General features: G+C 36.0%; 1 protein-coding gene across 1 annotated transcript; it reads right to left on the bottom strand.

The window, feature by feature from the left end:
• Positions 1-55: 55 nt before the first annotated feature.
• Positions 56-22,459, bottom strand: LOC113500334 (solute carrier family 28 member 3). Its single transcript, XM_026881086.1, has 16 exons — positions 22,279-22,459; positions 14,541-14,677; positions 9,076-9,135; positions 7,875-8,064; positions 7,175-7,346; positions 6,509-6,633; positions 6,089-6,225; positions 5,590-5,679; positions 4,993-5,154; positions 3,833-3,926; positions 3,234-3,393; positions 2,181-2,392; positions 877-992; positions 380-499; positions 231-291; positions 56-131 (listed from the first exon to the last, which is right to left on the bottom strand). The coding sequence occupies exons 2-16, from the start codon at positions 14,574-14,576 to the stop codon at positions 100-102; spliced, it is 1,767 nt and encodes a 588-aa protein (XP_026736887.1). The 5' UTR covers positions 14,577-14,677; positions 22,279-22,459; the 3' UTR covers positions 56-99.
• Between the last annotated feature and the right edge of the window lie 1,391 nt (positions 22,460-23,850).

The following is a 23,850-nucleotide window of genomic DNA, read 5'->3' on the forward strand; positions in this document are numbered from 1 at the left end:
AGTTACCTAAAAGGTATTATTAAAATATGTATCTATTTAATAAATAACAATTGTATAAAATTAAGTACCTAATTAATTTATTTAATATCACTTTTTATGTTATCCAAAGGCACTTTCGGGCATTAGTATACCTGAAACAAAGGACGAAATGTTTTAATTTTAGTTTAGTTATTGAAATGTAAATTACCATTAAATAGTCTAGTCTAATAGTAAAGTCTTAGTCTACATACCCGCTATACATGCTGTCATGAAACATATCCCACAGCCAGCGAAAAACGCTCTCACAGCTATCTGTAAATAACAATCGTGAGAGAAACCGTAATGAAACAAAAAAAAATATCACGTAACTTATTATAATAATAAATTTAATTGTACTCACACTGGCTAGGACCTCCCTCTGGTTGGGCGCGACGGCGGCCATGGCCCCGATCATTATGCCCGCAGACGCCGGGTTCGTGAAGCCGCACAGAGAGTACGTCGCTATCAGCTCTGCTCTAGGCTGAAAACATCAATAAATTTAAATTAATTAATAGATTTAGGGCCGATTTTTCAATCGCCAGATATCTTTTATCTGACGAATATGTTTAATAATAACGAATGTGTTATAAAAAATCTTAAAACCCACGTTTTTAAATTTTATCAAAATCTGTCCCGCCATTTTTATAGTTATAAATTAGATCGAATAGAAAGAAAAAAGTAGAATTTCCTGACAACTTGGGAGCACTAGATCGATCCCACAACCACATAACATAATCACCAGTGGCACATTTATAAAAGGAGCGTAAAAACCTTCTCATACCACTTGTTGAAGTCAACTACAAATGAACTAGCCCAACAACTAATTTAATACATTACAGATCTAGAGAGAATATTTACCGATAGAAGACCAGCCTTCTTCATCTCTCCCATTCTCTGGTACGCCACGAACTCGTTGACGACTGTCTTCAAGCCTATCAGGGTCCCCACCAGCTCACACTCCTCCCAAGGTACACCTGGAAATGAAGTTACAAGTTAAAGGCACATTTGACTAAATGAGTGACTAAATTTTAATGAGTTCATGTGTATTTGCCAAAAAAGTCTTTGTAAGTTGTAAATTTCAAAAAGGTATTGGAGCCGTATTTCTCATCTTATTGTTACAAAGAATTTCGACGGTGACGAAATGTATGGAATACGAATGGGCTAATTACGTCACTTGTCGGTAAAAAGTGTACCTAATGATAGCTCACATACTGACGTCACATCAGGGCCTAAATCACACTTTTTACAATGGCCGATGAATAAATGGAAGCTGGATGAAATTTGACAATAAGCATTTAGCAAACAAAATAATTAGAAATGCATTATAGGTATTGACAGTGAGCGTTGCGTCCCTTAATAAATTATTATATGCACATATTTAGAAATACACAAACGGAAAATATGTTTATCAGTTCTCTAATTCCTTAATACAAGCTTTGCTTTGGCTATACTTTAATGTAATCTTTTGTTTCTTGAAAAAATAATTTTTCAGTTCATTTTTGCAACAAAACAAAACTAGGTACAGATCTCTTTGTTCTCATCTTTATCTCAGTCAAGAATAGAAACAATAGTTCTACAACAATACTGCACAGTTAATTAGCACATCTATACATAATTAATGTCGCTTGAGAATAAATGACGAACAATAAGTCAGGGTTTGCATAAACAAATGTGTTTTATGAACGCCATTTTGAATAACGGCGTTAAGACAGCTATATATTAAAGTTGTATATTATATTTGTGAAGAATAAATTGTAGATTTTCCTGTGTAGGCTATTTTGATTTAAAATGTTTTGAAAAGTATCTAAAGGCATGTTACTCTGGGCCAAATTTTGCCAACATAATAATTGGGAATTTAGTACGGAGCGGAACACTCACTGTCATCATCATCATCACGCTCGCCTTTTCCCAACTATGTTGGGGTCGGCTTCCAGTCTAACAGAATTCAGCAAAGTACCAGTGTTTTACAAGGAGCGACTGCCTACCTGACCTCCTCAACCTGGGCAATACGATACCCCTTAGTTTGACTGGTTCGGATTTGGCTGGTCCTAGTTATTAAAGCAGGAAAAATGCATATTTTTGAGGATCTCCCGACTTTTATCACACGCCTTAATCATAAACTAACGTGAAAGCAGAAATATGACAAATCAAATCGAACTTACCCATAACCCAAGCCAAAGGAATGAATACTTTTCCAAAGATCCACTCCAAATTCAAGTCTGGGTTGCCGAGCAGTCCTCCGCAGTAGCCCAGGAAACCGTTCACGAAGGCTATGAACGCCACGAAGGCCACGATATTGGCTATCACATTCATTATCATGGATATACCGTTGGCTGCGCCTCTCGTGGCCGCTGAGAGTGTCGACTGATCTTCACTGGGAAAGAAAATTTATATTTTAACTATTAAAAGTAAAAAAGAAGAACAAAAATAAAGAAGAATAGAGAGAAGTATAATAAGAAATAATATTCGACAACTTTCACACAACGCCATCTAGTCCCAAACTAATCAAAGCCTGCATTATGAGTACTAGATACCTAACTTTTTTATATAGCGGGGGAATCCTCATGTACACCTGATTCCTCGGGGGAGGGAACGGGTAGTGTCAGACTTACTGACTAAACCTGAACCGCCGTGCTACGCCATCCGCGTTTTTGTGTCGGTGTATAGCAATGCGTTTCAATCCTTCATACAACTAGTTACCTAACAATCTGATAAGCATGCGCATGTACATAATTTCTAAATACATACATAATATAGATAAATTATACCCAGAGGCAGAACAAATGATTCTCATCACACAAATATTTGCCGTGATTGGAATACGTAAACGGATGTCATGTTGGCCTTGGTGGCTTATGCATGCATTGATATGCACCAGGTGCTGTTTCGATACCAACGCAGGCAAAGTACCAATGCGAATTTTTCAAAATTATATGTACTTTCTTACTAATTCTAAGACACCACTGACAAAAGAGTGAAGGAAAACATCGTGAGGAAACCTAGATTCCAATATTGGATTCTTAAATCGCAAAATCGTAGTTATCAATACTAAACCCAAACTAGAAGGTGTGTTACCCAGGTAACTGGGTTGAGGGGGTCTGATAGGCAGTCGCTCCTTAGTACTTAGCTGTATCCGGTTAGACTGGAAGCCGACCCCAACATAGTTGGGAAAAGGCTAGGCTGATGATAATGTTTAAATAGTTAAATAACCTTACCTCTGTACTGGCTGTATATTATCGACGGTGGTCAGTGATCGCTTGGTCTCCGGCATGAGCAGCTTGGCGTAGCAGACAGCAGCAGGAGCGGACATGACGCTCGCCGTCACCAGGTGACTCGGCTCCGCGCCAAAACCGATGTAGGAAGCCAGGATCGTACCTAAGGGGCAAACAAGGGATAAAGATAAAAATGAAGTTATTTCTCGAATCCCTTTAGAAATGGTCTTCGGCTTGCAGAAGCTTGCGTTAAAAGTTGGCTGCATTCATAAGTTCTTTTATAAGCAGGTAATGTTAATGCTGTTGGTTCTCCAAAAAATAAATAAATAGAAATGTTATGTATTTCTTCGAGAGCGATTGAATTTTCAGGTGAACTGGCAAATCAAACTCACATCACTTGTCGAAAAGGAATGTCATTCTCGTATTGACTGAGAGTTCTCGGAGGTTCTCGTAGAGAGCAGGACGTCGTCAGTTAGATCCCGCGTAGGACAAGGATTTTTGTGATCCACGAATTCTTTGTTAACGTTTGTGAAGAACCCAGCAACACAAGGATTATAATCCTTTTGTAAAAATATAAGTTGTCTAGGCTAGTCTAAACTTACCAGATACAGTGGCGAACCCAGAGGACATGATGACGTGTAGCTCTGATGGAGTTTGCAGAGCGAGGTACGGCTTCACCAGGAGAACTGATTCCGTCTGAAATAAAAAGACGAACATATTCATAACAACTTTTAAACGGCTCGATCGCTTTTTATCAAACACTAGCTGTTTCCAGCGGTTTCTTTTTCTTTGCTCAATTTTTCCATATTTTCTCACCGTTTAAACCTTCTCGAACTAATATTTAAAGACTAAAATTAGCCAAATCGGTTCAGCCATTCTCGAGTTTTAGCGAGATTAACGAACAGCAATTCATTTTTATATATATATAAGACTTGCTGTGCCGGCGAACTACGTACCACCTGTTATATATTTTTTTGCAACTTTTCCATATTTTAATACCGTTTAAGCCTTCCCTGAACGGCTACGAATATTTCAAGACTAAAATGAGCCAAATCGGTTCAGCCGTTCTTGAGTTTTAGCGAGACTAACGAACAGCAATTCATTTTTATTTAATACTAGCTGTTTCCCGCGGTTTCACCCGTGTAGTATTTTTCTTTTTTTTGCCGATTTTTTTCCATATTTTCTCACCGTTTAAACCTTCCCTGGACTGATACGAATATTTAAAGACTAAAATTAGCCAAATCGGTTCAGCCATTCTCGAGTTTTTGTGAGACTAACGAACAGCAATTCATTTTTATATATAAGAAGACGAAGAAGAAGATGTCTAAGAACACTCGCAACCTACCTACCTACTAAATTGACATCGCTCAATCTTTTCTGAAGCTATGATGCCACGATAGTCACGTTAGACATCTATCACCTCTCTTTAATTATTAATAACTAGCTGTTGCCCGCGACTTCGTCCCCGTGGGTAGAAGATATAAGTTAAGATTTAGGTATACCTGCCCGGTTTTTTTCACATTTTCCATTGTATCTTAGCTCTTATTAGTCGCAGCGTGATGGTTTATAGCCTAAAGCCTTCCTCGTTGAATGGTATATTCAACACAAAAATAATTTTTCAATTTGGACCAGTAGTTCCTGAGATTAGCGCGTTCAAACAAACAAACAAACAAACAAACTCTTCAGCTTTATATATTAAAAGTATAGATATCGTAAAAGGTTACGCCTACTGTAGATTTTACAACTGGTTTTCTAAACTCACCATCCCTAGAAACACATTCCCAACAGCTATGACACTCTCGCAGACTGTGGTGTCGGTAGCCGCTCGCAGCACCAGCCCCAGCTTCAGGCAGAACCACTGCAGCGCGCCCCAGAAGAACAGGATCTCCACCAACATGCTGAAGAAGAACATGACGGGTAGCGTCTGTGAAGAAGAATGATAGTAATAATCATAAAATAAGGAGCGGTTTAAAAAAGAAAACGAAAAGTATGAAACCTGATCTTGAGGGTTCTTAAGACTATTTTTATTTGCGATGGGCCAAAATCAAAATCAAAAGTTTTTATTTCAGCTAGGCCGTTTTCCAGGCACTTTTCAAACGTTACAATAATGACTCTAGTTGCACGGTCATTCTTATGGAAAAGAATCGGCAAGAAACTTCATGAGTTACCCTTTTAAAAATAATATATTACAATATCTTAGTTATATACATTATTATATGTTCGAAAAAACAGCGTTAAAGTAGCAAAACTAGAATCAATTACTTAACAAAATATTTTTTCTTTTTTCATAGTTTCAGATCAAATACAATTACGATTCCCATGTCAGTAAAGACATGAAATATTATATGTAACAACTTACACTGAATGCAAAGACTCCCTCGGTCTTGACGAGCAGGTCTCCGAAGGCGAAGGCTGCACCTTCCACACCATACGAGAGGAACGTAGCTACCTGGAGGAATAAAATGATTGAAAATTTTGATCAGTAGTAAAAAAAATCTTACATATAAAATTCTCGAGTAGGTAATTGAACTCCTCCGAAACTCGTTTCCCGATTCTCTGGGTCGTTTGCTGCGTCAGCTAGTTAAATCTTAGTTAGACAGTAAAAACTTTCAGCCCCCATAACTTTTAAAAGGCTCAGCCGATTTTTATTAAACAAATTTAAGAAGAGTGGCACGTAATTTATCGTTAATAAAAAATAAACCAAATTGAAAAATCATTCTATCCTTTTGTGAACTATGACTCCACAGTCCACAGGCAAAAAGACAGACACATCAACCTTATAACAACACTCTTTTGGCGTTAAAGCTTAAAAAGACAACTATGGGTGATTCAACAAGGCAGTTCAAAATGGAGTTTACCTTATCGGAGAAGCACTGGAGCGCGATCCTGCCAGGAGTCCAGCGGATGAAGATAATCCCAAAGATGAACTGGATCAGCAGCCCGGTGGACACGGTGCGCCAGTTCACACGACCCGGGTTCGCGGAGAACACAAAACCTGGACAAAAATATTGTATATCAATCTATCTGTTTTCGGCTGTTAATATTTTTGTATGGCACTCGAAAATTGACTTTATAACTACAAACGTAAAGTTCAAGGGTAAATGATTTTTGTTTTTAATTTCATTAGCGGCTACCCGCGATATTTATCCCTGATGATTTTTGTCAACCCATTTTAGTTTTACCCAAGTAGCCGAGTAATTTGCATCATACCTTAATGCTCATATCAAGCTCGCTATGGATAGATAATGATGATAGTGCTTTCAGAACTAAGTACTCACCTAACAGCAGTAGGAGACCAAGGCCGAGCAGAGCTATGAGCCTCTCCGGGTCGTCCTTAGCGTCGATGTAGAGGTACACGGCGATAGCAGCCAGGATGGCCAGGATGAGGCACCAGCGGAACCAACTGGAAGCAAAGAGGTAAAGAATTCACAAACTGAAAAAATGACTTTAAAAAAATGTTTGGAAAAAGAATGAAAAAGAACTCATATGCAATGAGTTCGGTAAACACCAGTCGGCAAATCTATTTTTTCAATTCAATTCAATTCAATTCAATTCAATTCAATTCAATTCAATTCAATTTATTTATTTGTGAACATAGGTTACAATTTTTTGGGGTTTATTTTTGTCGCATCGGGTCTACCGTTGCTCGCTCAGCTGGCTATCTTTCTTAATCCAATTTTATCAAAATCTTTATGTATTTCCTTTTTTTAAAGCGACTACCACAGACAGGAATTCAATTCTTGTGTCGCAGAGTATGCAAAACGACATCCAAATTAGGAACAAGCATTCATTGAGACTCTAATTTGCTTATCCAACGCGGAGATCGAACTGGCAAAACGACACGATTCAAACAACAACATTATGCGAACAACGCCAATTAAATAATCTTGCAACAAAAATGCTATCAAAATCTGTGGTAAAAATGAGCACATAAAATAACTTACATCTTAGCCCATAACATATCAGCGATGTCTTCAACTTTTGTCCAAACATTCTTCTCAAACCAATTCCCAAAGAACTTCTTCACGAAATTAAAGTAAATTACAAAGAAATATATTATGCTAAGGAAGGCTATTAGACTTCCGAAGCCGTAGCACAGCTCTAGGGGATCATTACCTGAAAAAGAAATCGAGTTTTATAGAAATGATTATATTTTTTAACTACTTTCGCTCTAAGGCATCTAATCCTTGTTTAACGGGGGGTAACACCAACATTAAAGTCAAATGCACCCGACATTGCACAAGTTGATTGATCATAGGTAAAGCTACACTTGAGACGGTCGGTGTGTGACCATCTATGAGCTAACGAAATCCTCTAAGCAAAGCACTTTAATTTGTGCAGTAGCAGAATTGTAATTGCTTCAGCAGTTAATGAGATTATCTTACAAACGTTACGTCTTTATAAAATCATCATCCTCAATCTTGAATAACCCACAATAAATTGTAAATGCGAAAGTTTATTTGTACACGCGTGTGTGTTTGTTTGTATGTGGGTAAATGTTTGATATCTTTTAACACCCAAACGCCTGTACCAATTTTGTTGAAATTTTGTACGTATGTGGCTGATATCTTGGATTAACATAAAGGTTACATCGATCTGACTTAGTAAAAGAAGGGTCATATGCGCCAAAGCTAGTATACTTACTATAATTCAAATAATAATACAGGCATCCAAAGAAGAATCCTATGACGAGTCCGTTAAGGATAAACAGAGTGATGGTCTTCATTGCGGAGCGGTTCTTGGAGATGAACTGGTCTGTTGAGCTGCCGACCCTCGTCAGGGTCTTCTCCAGCCAGCCAGACGGCTCGTAGTCTAGGTAGTCATGGGTTATAGTCTGAAAGAAGAATTGGAGAAGTTATTTCAAACTGTGTCAGTTTCATAGAGCGTGGAATAATTTTTTGCCATTCAGAAATTAAGGGCAGATTGCGGGGACAAAATTCTTTGTTAAAGCGGTGCTATGCAACAAACTATGTTGAGACATAATATCGTTTTTTTGCGCCACAGTTGAGAAGCATAATTAATAAAAGAAGAAGAAGGTAATAATTTTTAAGCGAGTAAATATTGTCATGGTATGAGCTGGCATGGTATGTTATGTGGAAGAATGAGAATCATGTGGTGAGGAAGGCGTTGAGCATGGATGTGGATGGATATAGGGGAAGAGGACGACCAATGAAACGATGGATGTATTGTGTACAAGACGATATGGCTGCAAAGAGTGCTTCTGGTGAGACGACGTCAGATAGAAAGGTATGGAAGGAGAAGTTGTGCCGACCCCAAGTAAAATAATTGGGATAAGGGCAAAGGAATGTTGATTCGAGTAAATATATAATGTACGTAACTGGGAGCATATAATATAGCTCTTGATATATTAAAAAAATATTAGCAAACATCATAAGTAAATAAATATTCATTCTTTATCGTCTACTAAGTCACGTTTTTCAGTCACGTTAAAGAATTAAACAGCAACATAATGTTAAACATGTTGTTTATGATAACTTTTTTTTTATCATCCTACTAATATTATAAACGCGAAATTTTGTATGTATGGATGTTTGTTACACTTTCACACAAAACCAATGAACAGATTTAGACGAAACTTGATACATCAGTAGTTTATAATCAGGCTTAACATGGATTAAATCTTTGTGTATGAAGGATTGCAACGCATTGCCATACACCGACACAAAAACGGGGATGACGTGGCACGGCGGTTCAGGTTTAGTCAGTAAGAGTCTGACACTACCGATTTCCGCCCCCGAGGGAGTGGGTGTCCATTCCCCCACCGTACCAAAAAAATCCCGATTTAACTGTTCCGCGGGAAATAGCTAGTTACAATACAACTTACGTCTCCATTTTTCCCGTTTTTTCTTACATCACCCATCTCCACTTCATCACGTTCTGATGACTGTGAACAGAAGAAAAAAAGAATTTTATGAAAGGGGAATATTTGGATAGTAATAAATACTTTTTGGTAACACAGCAAAGACAGACTTTAAGGTTTTCCAGACCTCAAAAGGGCTCGCAAGAGTTTCTAGTTGGTGAGAGTCCGACATATCCCCATTAAGTCCCGGAAAGAAAAATCCGGTAAGAATATTTAAAGTCCTTAAAGAAAACTAATAATTAATAATACCAGTCTGTAACTATCCCGATGTGGAAAAAAGGCTTCCTCCCATACAGTGATAGATTGAGCGCTGATCATCACGAAAGCTGATATCGACTGATGAACATCACACTGAACGAATCTTAACGTTTTAAAAACGGCTTTTTTTTGGACCCAGACTTAAATGTATAAAGTTTTATAATTCCTCTTAGTGATTTTGTTTTGGGAGTATTCCAGCTTATAAAGCGCGGTACATCGGAAAATCAATACGATTGCTAATTAATTAGAATTTGACAAGACGATACTTAATTATTTTAAAGTCAAGATGTAAAATGATAACTTTTGTGAGGCCAATTTACATTCATTTATTTAATAACGCTTTACTCACGCGTTTTAATCGGGATAACTCGACTAGTTTCCACCATAATTTATGTCCTTAATCATGAGTAGACGCGGATCAAGGGCAAGCAATTCTAAGTTTTGATTTTCGATCCAGGATTCCAGTTAAGTCCGAAACTAGTCAGGATATCCCAATAAATTCGCGTAACTAAACCGTTATTAAATAAAAAATTAAATAATATCACCGAATTTGTCTACTTAGAAACGTTTCACAACTTTTTAAACCGCAACGAAAACTAATCACAGAAGTAATAAACTGTCAAATGCTCGAAAATTTAAACTAATTTTAAAACAACATGTGCGTTTCGAGACGTTTGCCAAGAGCGAAAACTGAAAATAATTTGAGTCTTGCACGTAACTGTCAAACATTTTCTGAAGTAGCACCAAAAACGATACACATAAAAACTGAACTAATATCTTAAGGCGTGTACACACGTGTCTCGGTATTGAATGTCTGGGGCAAAACCGTCCGTGTCCGGGAGTGTCGTGCACGGCTGTGGGGTCATGCCGGGGGGGTACCGGCTCGCCTGTACACCAGCGACCTCTCACTACCATTGTACAAGTACTTGTGGTAAGGAATACTGACACAAACCGAATGACGTAAGCGGACCGGAGAGATGACGTCGGCGAGTGTATAGATGCCTTAATGATTGTGAGCGCTTAGACGAAGTTTGAAGAACGAATGTTGATTTATTGTATGGAAATAATATTCATTTTCGGCAAGTGACTTTAACAATGACCTTTTTCGTTCGAAGAAACGAGAGTTTTCTAGGGGACTCGAATTTTCTAAAAATATACAAAAATCATTTTATCCAGTGTTCAATTACTGATTTTTATCACCTAATATCATCGAATCTATCTAATATCGAAACAGCGATAATCCTGGAGCATTTCAGCAAAACGATTTTTAAGAGACTACATAAGGTACTTTTTAATGAAAACTATTTATTATACATGTGTACTTAATTAAACTCACATAGACATAGACTCACATATATTAATTTTCAAATCTAAAGTTATTCAAATATGATTTAACAATGGTATCCGACAAATATTTTTGAAGAATCTAAGAATAAATAATCTCACAGCACTTGTACAGCAACCTACCCAGTGCCCAATTCGTTAAGCGGTATTATTTGAGTTAATGACACCTATAACACTCACAAATATAGCTACTTTCTGTCAATGAAATAATTTTCAAAAACGTTCGAGCATTTCCTGAGATCAACCCCATAAAACGTCACAAACGCACAAATTTTACACCTCTAAAAATAATTTGTTAAATTTATCTTTGAACTTGTAGCCAACGTACGCTAACAAAAAATTGAACAATACTAGATCATTCAATTGTTTAAATACACAGGGTATTGTTTAAATTGTTTATAAATGTACAACACAATGTATAAAAACACAATACCGTGGTCTGTCAACAGGAGTTTGTGTGATATCATAACATACATTTTGGTCTGTCAACAAAAATATATTTTAGTTTAACAATAACTTTTGTAAACCATGGCTTTTGTTTTGTAAATGACTAAATTTAAAGTCATACAACCAATTTGAAAACGATTTTTAAATGCCCTAAGATTAAAAATATTCAAAGGTAAAGCAATGTTGTGAAGAACACGAAATGGAGGGGTGTCCGTAAAAACCAAGCTTGCTGTTTTGAATTAAATTTCGATAAGCGCTAGGATATTGTTTACTTTGCCATCGAATTATTATATAAATATTAGACATTCACTTAAAAACTTCTAATTTAAAACTCATTTCACGAAATTACACATTTTTCACTGCTTTAATATTTGTTTTTGCCTACTTTGTTTAAATAAACTTATTTGATCGTCTCGGAAGCCCTTTGCACATTGGTTCTGTGTCTTTACACAGCCTGATAATGCATCCTTGTTTCTATACCACGTTATCGATATATTTACTTAGTGCACCTGATAATATCTGCTGTAATACACACACCTCTTGCAATTACATCATTTTATTACACGACTAAATTATTTTCATCGCTCAATTGCGCTTATTTAAAACTGGGTTTTGCCCGCGAATCCGTTTGGGTGCACTTCAGTTTACAGCGCGCGAAGGTTCTCATTGTTTTAAATAAACAATGTTTGTGTTTTTTCAGTTATAAAATAGCCTATATCCTTTCTTAGGCTCTAGACTATCTGTGTACCAAATGTCATTAAAATCGGTCCAGTAGTTTTAGCGTGAAAGCGAGACAGACAGACTAGCTAGTAGCTTCACTCGGGGTTTATTTGTGGTAGCACGTTTCCCTTTTCTTGATTTGCCGCACAGATGAGAACACGGAATTTTTGTGTATTTGTTTGTATCATAGAACTTGTATTAATTTTTTGGAGAGTCTACTTAAAAATTACGTCAATTTTCCGCTCCATTTTTTTTTGTAAAAGAAGGACAAAGTGCAGTACTTATAAATAGTTTGCTTATTTCGTAACCCATATGATTCGTAGCATGTTTGATGCGTAGCTCGCTCGATCCGTAGCACACGTCATTCATGGCACATATGATTCGTAGCATATATGATTCGCAGCACGGATGATTCGTAGAGCAACATCCGTATCGGTATATAACGTGAACAGCATATGACATATGATTTGTAAGACGCAAAATTCTTAGCACATATGATTTGCATTTATAATTTGTAGAACGTGTATCCGTAGCACTTTTAATAAGTAAAACGTATGATCCTACATAAGTCCCGTTGCTGAAATGTTTTAATTCAACATCTTTTAAACAGCGCCATCTAGTTTCAAACTAAGCAAATCTTCTATAATGAGTACTAAGCAACTGACATACTTCTATAATTCTAAATACATTGAATAAATAAATTACACCCAGACACAGAACAAATGATCGTGCTTATCACACAAACATTTGTCTTGGGTGGGAATCGAACCCACGACCTCCAGTACAGCAGTAATTAATCCATGTTTTCTACTTAGAAATCCTTCATCCCACATTTTATTACACATAATATCACTGTCACCAAATCATTACGTTCTTAGACAGTTATCGTACATTTCTTTCTTAATTTACATATGTCACTATATCAGTTAGAAATCACAATGGTATTAGTCACAGTACACAACGGTATGAAACAATAGACTTGCCAATTTTCACGCCACTAATGACCAGAACAATTTTTAATTGGTTTCTGTCAAATCGCCTGCCAGTCGTAAAAACAAAGTCGTACTAAATTGATTTATTTAAATAATTGTTGTTGTTATTTTAAATGGAAGGACGAAACTACTGCACAAAAAAATCATGATATCATCTGAAATTATGATCATAATTTCAGGATGTCAAGATTCAATTTTAGGCAAATGATGAGTGTACGGATAGCCGAGTGGTTGAGGTCACCACGCCGAACCTACTGTGTGTGACGTGTCGCAGGATCGATCTCCGTCGTTGCCGAAATTCACGAATGCTTGTTCTGAGTCTAGGTGTCTTTGTGCATGTGACTTGAATGTTTGTGAGACCGTTCCAGGACACAATATAATAATGAAACGTTTTCTTTTAAGTCAAAGTAGAAATAACTATATAAAATGATTGTTCGGATGACAAAAACATATTTTTTAGAACGAAACCCTGAATTTCCAGGCCAAAAAAAATAAATTACTAATATTTTTTAATAATTAAGTAATATACTATATTATTTCTTTAAAAATATCAAAATAGTAACCAAGAAAGACACATTGGGCGGCCTGGATTATATAATAATATATTAAAAAAAAAACCATAAACTTATTTGCATGTCAGTTAAAGTTGATCAATTTCATAGATTAACAAAATAGCGATAATTATAAATTATGAATTAATAATTGTAAAGGAATGCTAACTAATCAATTTATAATCTGTTAATACGTAAAATAGATGTTTTGATAAGAAATACCTAGTTACTAACTTGATAAATAGTATCTTAGGTCAGGTAAAGACTGCAAAAGTGGCTTTTAACCAATTTCAAAAATGAGGAGGATCTCAAGTCATGCATGTCTTAGTCATTTTCGTTTTATGTTTATTACTTCAGAATCAATTTTCTTGATTCTTTATTTTACGTGAAAAAGCTGTCATTTGGTCACATAAAAATTAAATTTTTTCCTCCTTTATTTGAAGTCGCGTATGTTCTTTCCACGTTTTTATACACTCACTTGTCTTGTTCTTTTTGATTGTTTGTCGTTCCGGTTGGATTTTTGCAACTCAATTTTGAGGCACTTCCCGATAAGCTAGCAGGCTGAAAATTTCAGCCTGCTAGCTTTTACAATTAAACACTTGGATTTTCAGATCTACTTCCATTATCCTACTACTATAATAAACGCGAAAGTTTGTTGTATGCATGTATGGATGTTTGTTCCACTTTCACGCAAAAACTACTAAACGAATTTATACAAAACTTGGTACACATATTGTTTATAACCAGGATTATAACATAGGATAGTTATTATCCTGATTTCTCAGTCCCGTGCGATCATTTTTTATGACGACCTCCGTGGTTGAGTGGCGAACGCACCGGTTTCAAGGTGTCGCTAGCTCTGAGGTCCCGGGTTCGATCTCCGGTCGGGTCAATGTAAAAATTCTTATTTCTACATTGTCTCGGGTCTGGGTGTTTGTGGTACCTTCGTTGTATCTGAATTCCATAACACAAGTGCTCTAGCAACTTACTTTGGGTTCAGAACAATGTATGTGATGTTGTCCGCATTTATTTATTATTTTCGCGGGCTTTCGGTCCGCGGGCAACAGCTAGTATTATATACTTTTTCTATACTTATATACTTTTTCTGTTCACTTACCGAATTAAGTCTTCTTGTTGGCGTTGACGACTCCATTTTCTTTCTTGACTAGAGTGTTTCAAATGTCTGTTTTTATCACTATAAGGATGTGTAGTTCCTGTTGTATCCAGATTTCAGCTTAATTTGCTGCATTTTATCTGTAAATATGAAAGATTTGTTTGAGCGAAAGAACAAAATAATGCATAAATTATATACTTTACTAAAAAACCTGTTCAATCAATTAAGGTGTGCTAGCATAACGTAAAACAATAGAATTTTTGTGAAATAAAATTACCCAAAATGTTTGAGTAATATTTGACATTAATGGTGTGCCATAAGAAATATATTTTGATGATTTTGTTGATTTATTTCTCTAAGGTTAACGATGATCGAATTGCTTTTATTAAATGTATTGACCGGCAAGTCAAAGTCGCGTCACTTGTCGAAGAGGAACTTTCCCATACGTTTGAAGTTTTCTATCCTAATGGGATGTAACTTATGCTTCTGCTACCTGACATGCCAGACAGATTTCAAAGAATCATACAATAATCTTTACTATTGAATATTATAAATATAAAGAGTTTGTTTGTTTGAACGCACTAATCTCAGGAACAGGTCCGATTTTAAAGATTATTTCAATGTTAGACAGTCCATTTGTTAACGACAGCTATAGGATATTTATCATCACGCTTTAACTAATAGGAACAGAGCAAAAAAAAAATAACCAGACTCAAATTCAAATTCAAATTCAATTGCACGTGTAACCGAGTGGTTGAGGGCACCACGCCTGACCCACTGAGCACGACGTGTCACGGGTTCGAACCCCGCCTAGGACAAGCGTTTGTGTGATCCATTAATGCTTCTCCTGAATCTGGGTTTCGTTGTGAAAGTGACTTGAATGTTTGTGAAACACCCCGCGACACAAGGATGGAATTCCTTAATGAAATTTAGACATTTTTAGAAGTTATTAAATGATGTAACGGTTTACTCACGCGTATTTATCGGGGTAGCCCGACTAAGTAGGTAGTTTCATTTCATCGCGAGCGCGTCTGCTCATGATTAAGGACTCCGGTTGAGTCCGAAACTAGTCGGACTACCCCGATAAATACGCGTGAGTAAACCGTTACATCATTTAATAATGAATCATTCTCACGTTAGTTACTATCAAATTTTTTAGAAGTGTAAATATATGACTTTAAAACGTGGTAAAACCTCTGAGTTATATTGAGTTTTTTATAGAAATGACTAGGTAAAATTCTTACGCAAGTAATTGCTAATACAACGGAATATAATATGTGATATTATGAACTAATTGCAATAATAGAACTAATTATTTTATCAAGGAAATTCCGTTATCATTAATCATTCGTATAGGTATGCAACTTTAACCTATTTTTTGCAGTTACTTACGTCAAGAGGAGGGAGAGAACCAAGGGGTATCATGTTGCCCAGGTAACTGGGTTGAGGAGGTCAGATAGGCAGTCGCTCCTTGTAAAACACTGGTACTTAGCTGAATCCGGTTAGACTGGGAGCCGACCCAAAGATAGTTGGGAAAAGCCTAGGATGATGATTACGTCTAGAGAAGCTCGTTACTACGTTTAAACTGCACAAACTGTCGATTACAGGTTAAGCTACGCTTGATACGGTCGGTCCGTGGATGAGTGCTCATGTCAAAACGAGTTCTTCCGAGTTTCGGAAGGCACGTTTAATTGTGGGTCCCAGCTGTTAAAATGATCCCACAGGAATATAAAATCGTAACGAAACTGTCCTATATGCTAACCCAGGTTATAAACTATCTGTGTACCAAGTTTTATTCAAATCCGTTTAGTAGTTTATGCGTGCAAGAGGAACAAATCTATTGTCCATACATACAAACTTTTGCGTATATAATATTAGGTAGTATGGTGTTATAATAATTGGTGGTGTTACATCTAGGCAGTATAATAACTAATCTTTGTCAATAAAATTACTATAATCTTAAGTCATGATGATTATATTTATTAGGTCTTTATAGCCATTCTTAAGTAAATTTAAGTGAGGTGTGTAAATTAATTTGCATATTATCGTGCAATTTTAACGTATGTCGAGTCGGTATGATAACCTAAATTTTCTGAAGGTTGGCATTATAATTATGGCATTAAAATATATAAAATCAGCCTGGATTAAGTGACAAGTTACATTACTCCTCGCGCTAACGCTGACGAATCACTCAAATGTATTGAAATGACAAGTCAAGTCACGTCACTTGTCGAAGAGGAATGTCATTCACATACATTTGAAGTTTTCTCTCGTTTTTCTGTATTATAATGTAGTGCAAGGTAGTCTAACATTGTCTATATTGTTATTTCATTTGTTTAGGTATTTATAAAAGGGTAAACAATCTTAAACCAGGGAATGTAAATGTTGGTGTGTCCTTTTATATATACACTAGCTGTTGCCCGCGACTTCGTCCCCGTGGGCAGAAGATATAAGTTATAATTTATACCTGCCCTGTTTTTTTCACATTTTCCGTTGTATCTTCGCTCCTATTAGTCGCAGCGTGATGGTTTATAGCCTAAAGCCTTCCTCGATGAATGGTCTATTCAACACAAAAATATTTTTTCACTTTGGACCCGTAGTTCCTGAGATTAGCGCGTTCAAACAAACAAACAATCAAACAAACAAACTCTTCAGCTTTATATATTAGTATAGAGTATAGATATAGATATGTTAAATGAATTAACGAATGATATATTTCAGATGTATATTTGCTACTATGGTAATCGCTTTTTTTCCAACTTTCACACAACGCCATCTAGTCTCAAACTGTGCAAGCTCGAATTATTAGTACTAGACAACTAATAAAAATACAAATATATTTCTGAAATACGTACATAATATAGATACAATTACACTCAGGCAAAGAACAAATGATCGTGCGCATCACACAAATATTTGTCCTCGGTGGGAAAGGAACCCACGACCTCCGATACAGCAGTCAGGGCCACTAACCACTTGGCCAATAGGCTATTGTTGTTTTAAATTTGTTTTAAGTCGCGTTCGATTTTCCCACATTTTTACACACCCACTTTTCTTGTTTGATTGTTTGTCTTCAAATCTGTTGACAATGCAATTTACAACTATAATAAGTCTGGACCGATTTTGATAAAATTTTAATGGAGTATCATTTAAAAACGTGGTTTTTTTTTAAATCTATTAATTTTTGAACAAGACAAATATTTATCGATAAGTACAAAACAGTAGAAAAAGGAAGTATTGTCGATAGATACGTCTAAGATGAATATTATAATTAATTACTTTGGTAATCCTATCTTTAAGTTATCAAAAAGATATGAAGCAATGACGTAACAACACTTAGATAATAAAAATTAAATGATTTATTTTAGAAATATTGAGCGTTATTCATGCCTGCGAAATGTTATTTTTCTTGGCGATTTGGCGAAGGGTTTGTCAGACTCCTACTGACTAAAACCCACCCATGTACCTTCCTTTGCCCTTCATGTACCGAGGCAACGATTACCCATTCGAAGTAACACAAGGCATAGAGCGGCATTTCTCTTTAAACCCCGCAATAATACTTTAAGACCTGGCAATAGGTGCCCAGGACCTTCGTAGGTAGCAAAGCGTCTGATTTTATAAGCCCAAAATGTCATCTAACAGTTCGGATTGCTTTATTTATAGCACACAATATTTTTAACCAATGACGCAAAGAGAAGTGTTATAAGTTTGACATGTCTGTCTGTCTATCATCCTGTGGCATCATAGCTCCCGAACGGATTGAGCGATTTTAATTTAGTTTTTTTGTATTAAAGCTGAATAATCGAGGATTTCTTAGATTATCACGAGTCTAATAGTAGGAAAATCTTGCAAAATAAGCAGCAACATTTTTCATCCCTTGTATATATTTTACAAGGCAAAAGCTATTTAATAAATATCAAATTACATCTGTATTATCTTCCAGTCTCAGCCAAAGTTAAACCAGACTTCACTCAGCTCAATATTAACGAAGCCTTATCTTACAGTTAACTATAATAGTTATATTTAACCTTGTAACTGACATGACAATGGTTATTACATAATGTTCAGTACGTGCATAACAGTTAGTGTTATAATCAGCTATGCTGGTTATCCGTGTTAGGTACATTACGTAAGTTTGTCAGTAAAAGTCGTTCTGTTAACTGCTATGGGGCAATTTGTACCTATTTTAACGTTACCGATTGATATCCCTACTAATATAATAAAAGGTGTGTTTTTAGGTTATATTTTTGCGAGTTCTCAGAATTTTGTTTTAATCAAGTTTAAACTATCAAAATCTTTGCGGTTCTTGGTGAATATTATTATTGAATTTTGACAAATTATCTGTCAGGAAAATTGAGCTATTTTCGATGGTAAGTCTTAAGTCACTTTTAAGCTTCAAACTATCCGTTACAACTGTGAAAGATGCATAAATAACAGTCAGGACCCACATTATAACGTGCCTTCCGAAATACGGAGGAACTGATTATGACATAGAAGGTTACCCGTCCACGGACCGACCCTATCGAGCATACCTTAACCTGTGATCAATCAACTTGTAAAAGTCCCTTAGAAGATATCTAAGTTCACATAAAATTGCACAGATCTCCAAACTTGGAAAATCCTCGTGTGCAAATTTCAATGTCACCACTTGGTTTTTCAAGAGGAAAATGACTTCTTTTACATATATATATTAATTCTTTGATATTTTATTATACATTTTCCTATTATCTGTGTTACTGAAGATTATTTATTATAATACTTAATATCCAACCAAGTGCATTATTTTGCGTGGCATAAATTATGTTTCCTCGTTTACAATAAAAGCACATAGGTACTTGTTCACACCCCTACTCGAACAGTCTATACTTAAAAGAAAATTGGCTAGCCTCTTGAATTTTTTTAAAGCGTATGAAACATACAATTTAGAAGAATAGAACTCTTGAATATAATCCGCATGACGTCTTTGCTTGAATTGCAAATATTGAGTTGCAGCTCACTTGGCAATCGGGTTTCCCTCTCCCATTTTCCCACCGGCAATTATAAAACAAGCGAAGCGATCTCTTGATTAAATCATCCATCCTATATCAGAGCGCTTCAGTCCCCCAATATTGTACTTCAGTGCACTTTAATTTGAGTCCCAAGTATATTTTGAGACTTCTGGTTAGAACATTCGCACATAATTTACCTTTAATGGAAAACGAACTAAAATGAAATCACTTCATCTATTCGGGAGCTATGATGCCACAGACAGACAGAGACAGACAGACACGTCAAACTTATAACACCTTTTTACGCCAGGAGAAATCTTTTTTATATTTGTCTCAAGAAGCCAAATGTTTTGTTTCAAAATAGCATTGTTTTAAAAGAATACTGAATATTGCTATGTATCTACAAATATATGAATAATTATTTATGATAATTAATCGTTAGACATTTTAATGAGTGTATACCTATACATTTCAAGGCAGAACTGAGATAATATTTTAGCTTATCTTATCTGGGTTCATTTTTCAATTGATTGACTATATATTTTGACTTCCACGTGTTTTCTAAGCTGAATGATGTAAATTTGCAATTTCCTTATTTTTTTTAAATGACTCCCTCAGTGAGGAATGTTATCTAGTCTCGTTAGTGTCGCGGAGTGTTTACAAACAAACAAATGACATGCACAAAGACACTTAGAACAAGCATTCGTGGATCACACAAATGCTTGTCGTACGCAGGGATCGAGCCAGGGACACGACGCGCGCAGTTGGTTTGGCGTGGTGATCTCGACCACGCTTCTATCTGTGCAGTATAAGGTATGAGGCTCTCGTGGCTTAGCTACGACTGCACAAGTTGTTCGATCAAAGGTTAAGCAACGCTTCATGCGGTCAGTCAACAAATGCTTGTCAAACGCGGGGATGGAACCCGCGTCACGTGGGTACACGCGGCATTAGCATTGATCACCACGCTATCTCACTGCTTGTGGTTCTAGATTCTTATAAGTATTTGCGATCCAGATTTACATACAATATTTTCTTTCACCATTTGCCAATATAATTACGTCTAAGACTATTTAAAATTACATACATATCTTAGAATTTAATATTTGTTTCAATATCTAATACTTATAGGTATAAAATTCCCGTGTCACGATGTTAGTTACCGTACTCCTCCGAAACGGCTTAACCGATTTTTTAAGCGTACCATATTACCATATTTATATGCATATTCAGTAGGTCTGAGAATCGACTAACATCTATTTTTCATCCCCTAAGTGTTAAGGGCTGCTCACACTAAAAAAAAATTTTTTTTTTGGACGAAATTTTTTGTTTTTAATTTTATAATGTGGCATTAAAAATACATATTACTAGAAATAATTTATCAGACAAAACAACGTTTGCTGGCTCAGCTAGTATTATATAGAATGCCCATAATGGTATTTATCTTTCTTCTTGTGACCTCATATAGCAACCATTTGCATTCTGAAAGCAAGATACACACTACAGCAAATTGGGGACGCACAAGTAAACAAGCGTGGTGTGTAAATACTCATTAGTTTTATATACATATAAGAAGGGTTTTCCAATAGTCGGATACATTCATTTGCATTTCCTAGTTATGTATTTCTTTTTAGAAATAGGTATGTAAAATTATTTGGCGGAGTTTTTCTTTATTAGTATTAAATATATTTTGCTCTATCCTGCTGTAGCATTTTCTACAATAACCGGTCAAGTACGAGAAGGACTCTCGACAAAGAGGGTTCCGCACACAAGGCTGCCCCACAGGCTGAAGATAAACAAATCATTTTGGCGGCAAATAAATTGAAGCGTTTTTATTTATTTGTCACCCAACCGACTTATTTTTTGTGGGTGTTGTAAGTAAAATACCTATTGCCTAACTATTACGGTTCATGAGATACAGCCTGGACTACAGATGGACGAACAGATACAGTATCCTCAGTTATAGAGTTGCGTTTCTAATTTTTGGATACCAAACCATCATGTTTATCATCATCATCAGCCCATATTCCTCCACTGCTGGACATAGGCCTCCCCAATTGCACGCCATCGAGATCTATCTTCGGTTACTGGCAACCAGCGAGTACCGAAGTACCGAATACTCAACCATTAAAATATTAAATATTTTGAAAACGTATCTAAGTATGTAAATGTATAGTTTATTTCTGTCATATGAGACCATGTCTTAATACAAAAACATCTGTGCAGCTGTATTGATGTATTTAGGACACAGATTATAAAGTTTTACAGTTTTTCTATTCTAAAAACATGAACGACGTCTTTCGTTCGACTCCCAAAACAAATGCCTATTTGTATGTTAGATAAACATAAACTAGCAATTGAAAAGCGTTGCAATTACGTGTCTAGCAGTGACAAAGCCATAGGTCGTAACGTGTGTGTAATTTGACATAATAGTATAGTTTTGTATACCTAATTGTCGCTGACTGCCGTAAAACAACTGCTTCAAAATTTATAGTATTTTCATAGATAATTGTTTATGAAATAAAAGGTAGGTAAATTTGAAAACATGAAAAATTGGTCAGTGTTTCAACTGTAGGTGCTAATTGTTATGGATGGAGTTAATTTTCTTGACCGGGGAACCGAACTCAAGATCTGCACAGTCAAATTTCTCGTTGTACTAATTCCGATTGGTAACTAGGCACACAAAAAATATTTACATCAAACATTAACTTCAAAAATAACACAATAATTGAACATAATATTAATCTAATAATTACCATTTCAAATTCCTTTTAAAATCACTCACACACACTTAAAAAAACCTTAAACCAACACTTTTAAACTGAAAACACAACCCTTGCCCCTTATTAAAAAAAAAAACAATTTCACGCTACGTATTGTTTTCCAAGATGGCCGCCGCGACCGTTTCGCGCCAACGGCGGTTACAAACTGTCCTACCGCGTGTAATCAGTGCCCGCAAAACGTTTTCCAATGCAAACAAGCCGTTGCAAGTTAAATAAATTAAAACATGACGTTTTTTGTACTTTTCAGTCTTATCTTTAGTATGTTTATGTTAGTTTTGAAAGCAGAAATAAATCGGTACTTGTGTTTGCATTTAAACATGGCGATTAAAGAGTTATGGTCATAGAAAATGTGGGAATGTTTCTGTATTAGGAATTCTGTTGTGTATTATTTTGTAAATTTTACGAGAACTCTTTTTCGTGAATGCTACTATCTATAAATTTGCTCAGAGCCACTGATTCAATAATATTACCTTAGCCCTTGGCAGGTCCTTCGGACCTACCCAGGATCTACCAACCAAAATAATTAGAGACACAAACTGGTCATAGGCATATAGTAGCATAAAATTACTAGCCTTTAAAGAAAATCTGAAAAACGAACTCGAGGTCTGAAGATTTTGATATTCTACAGCTCTATTTCTTAATTTAATTTATCAAACGACTTCGAGAACGTGTCTCACTACGTCTGTATTTTTTTTTAATATTATAATTTTCCCACGGCTGGATAAACATTTTCCCCAAATACTAAAAAAAAAACATGATTCTCTATCCCACGCCACCTCAAACCAGTCCTCGCGTTTATGCCAACACACTAAAAAAAAGCAAAAGAAATACCTATATAATATAATAATATAAAAGAACTATAAAAAGTCGATATGACGGAAATGTTTTATTTCTTTTCATTTTGTCGATTTTCTTATCACAATCGTGTCTGTTTTATCAAAGTACTGCCATAAAGTAAAAGTGGGTGCAATTGAATGCACATGTTTTGTATTTGAATCAGCCTCTTGAGAGTCTAACCTTATCTTAGTGCAGTGCGCTTTCACTCTTTACGACGTAATTAATTTACCAGTAAGAGGTAAAGCCCTCGAAAAAGGTTTTAGTCCCAGCCACCCGAAAATCGGCCAAGTACAAGTCGGATTTCGAACCTGCTCATCAACAACTAGCTGTTCCCAAAGGGATAAACTCGGGATAAAAATTATTCTGTGTTAATTCAGGTTATAAACTGTTCGTGTATCCTTTTTTCTGCGCATTCACATACATAGTTTACTATCTTCCGATCTTGTCAAATTTGATTGTGGCGGTTGTACAGTTCCCGTTTAACAACTGCACGGATAGCCGAGTGGTTGAGGTCATCACGCCAAACCCACTGAGCGCGTCGTGTCGCGGTTTCGATCTTACCGCGTAGGACAAGCATTTCTGTAATCCAGGAATGCTTGGCCCGTGTCTGGGTGTCTTTGCGCACGTGATTTGTATGTTTGTGAAATCTCCCGCGACACAAGGACTAAATTTCGATTTATAAAGGGGGGAAAAAATGCGAATGTCAAT

This window comes from Trichoplusia ni, chromosome 13 (genome assembly GCF_003590095.1).
Source record: "Trichoplusia ni isolate ovarian cell line Hi5 chromosome 13, tn1, whole genome shotgun sequence".
Lineage (NCBI taxonomy): Eukaryota > Metazoa > Arthropoda > Insecta > Lepidoptera > Noctuidae > Trichoplusia > Trichoplusia ni.

Coding starts and splice junctions, on each gene's coding strand:
- LOC113500334 (XM_026881086.1), bottom strand. CDS start 14,576: ATGGAGTCGTCAACGCCAACAAGAAGACTTAATTCG. Junction 3,394..3,832: donor TGGGTTCGCCACTGTATCTG/GTAAGTTTAGAC, acceptor TTTGCCCCTTAG/GTACGATCCTGGCTTCCTAC. Junction 292..379: donor AGAGGGAGGTCCTAGCCAGT/GTGAGTACAATT, acceptor TGTTATTTACAG/ATAGCTGTGAGAGCGTTTTT.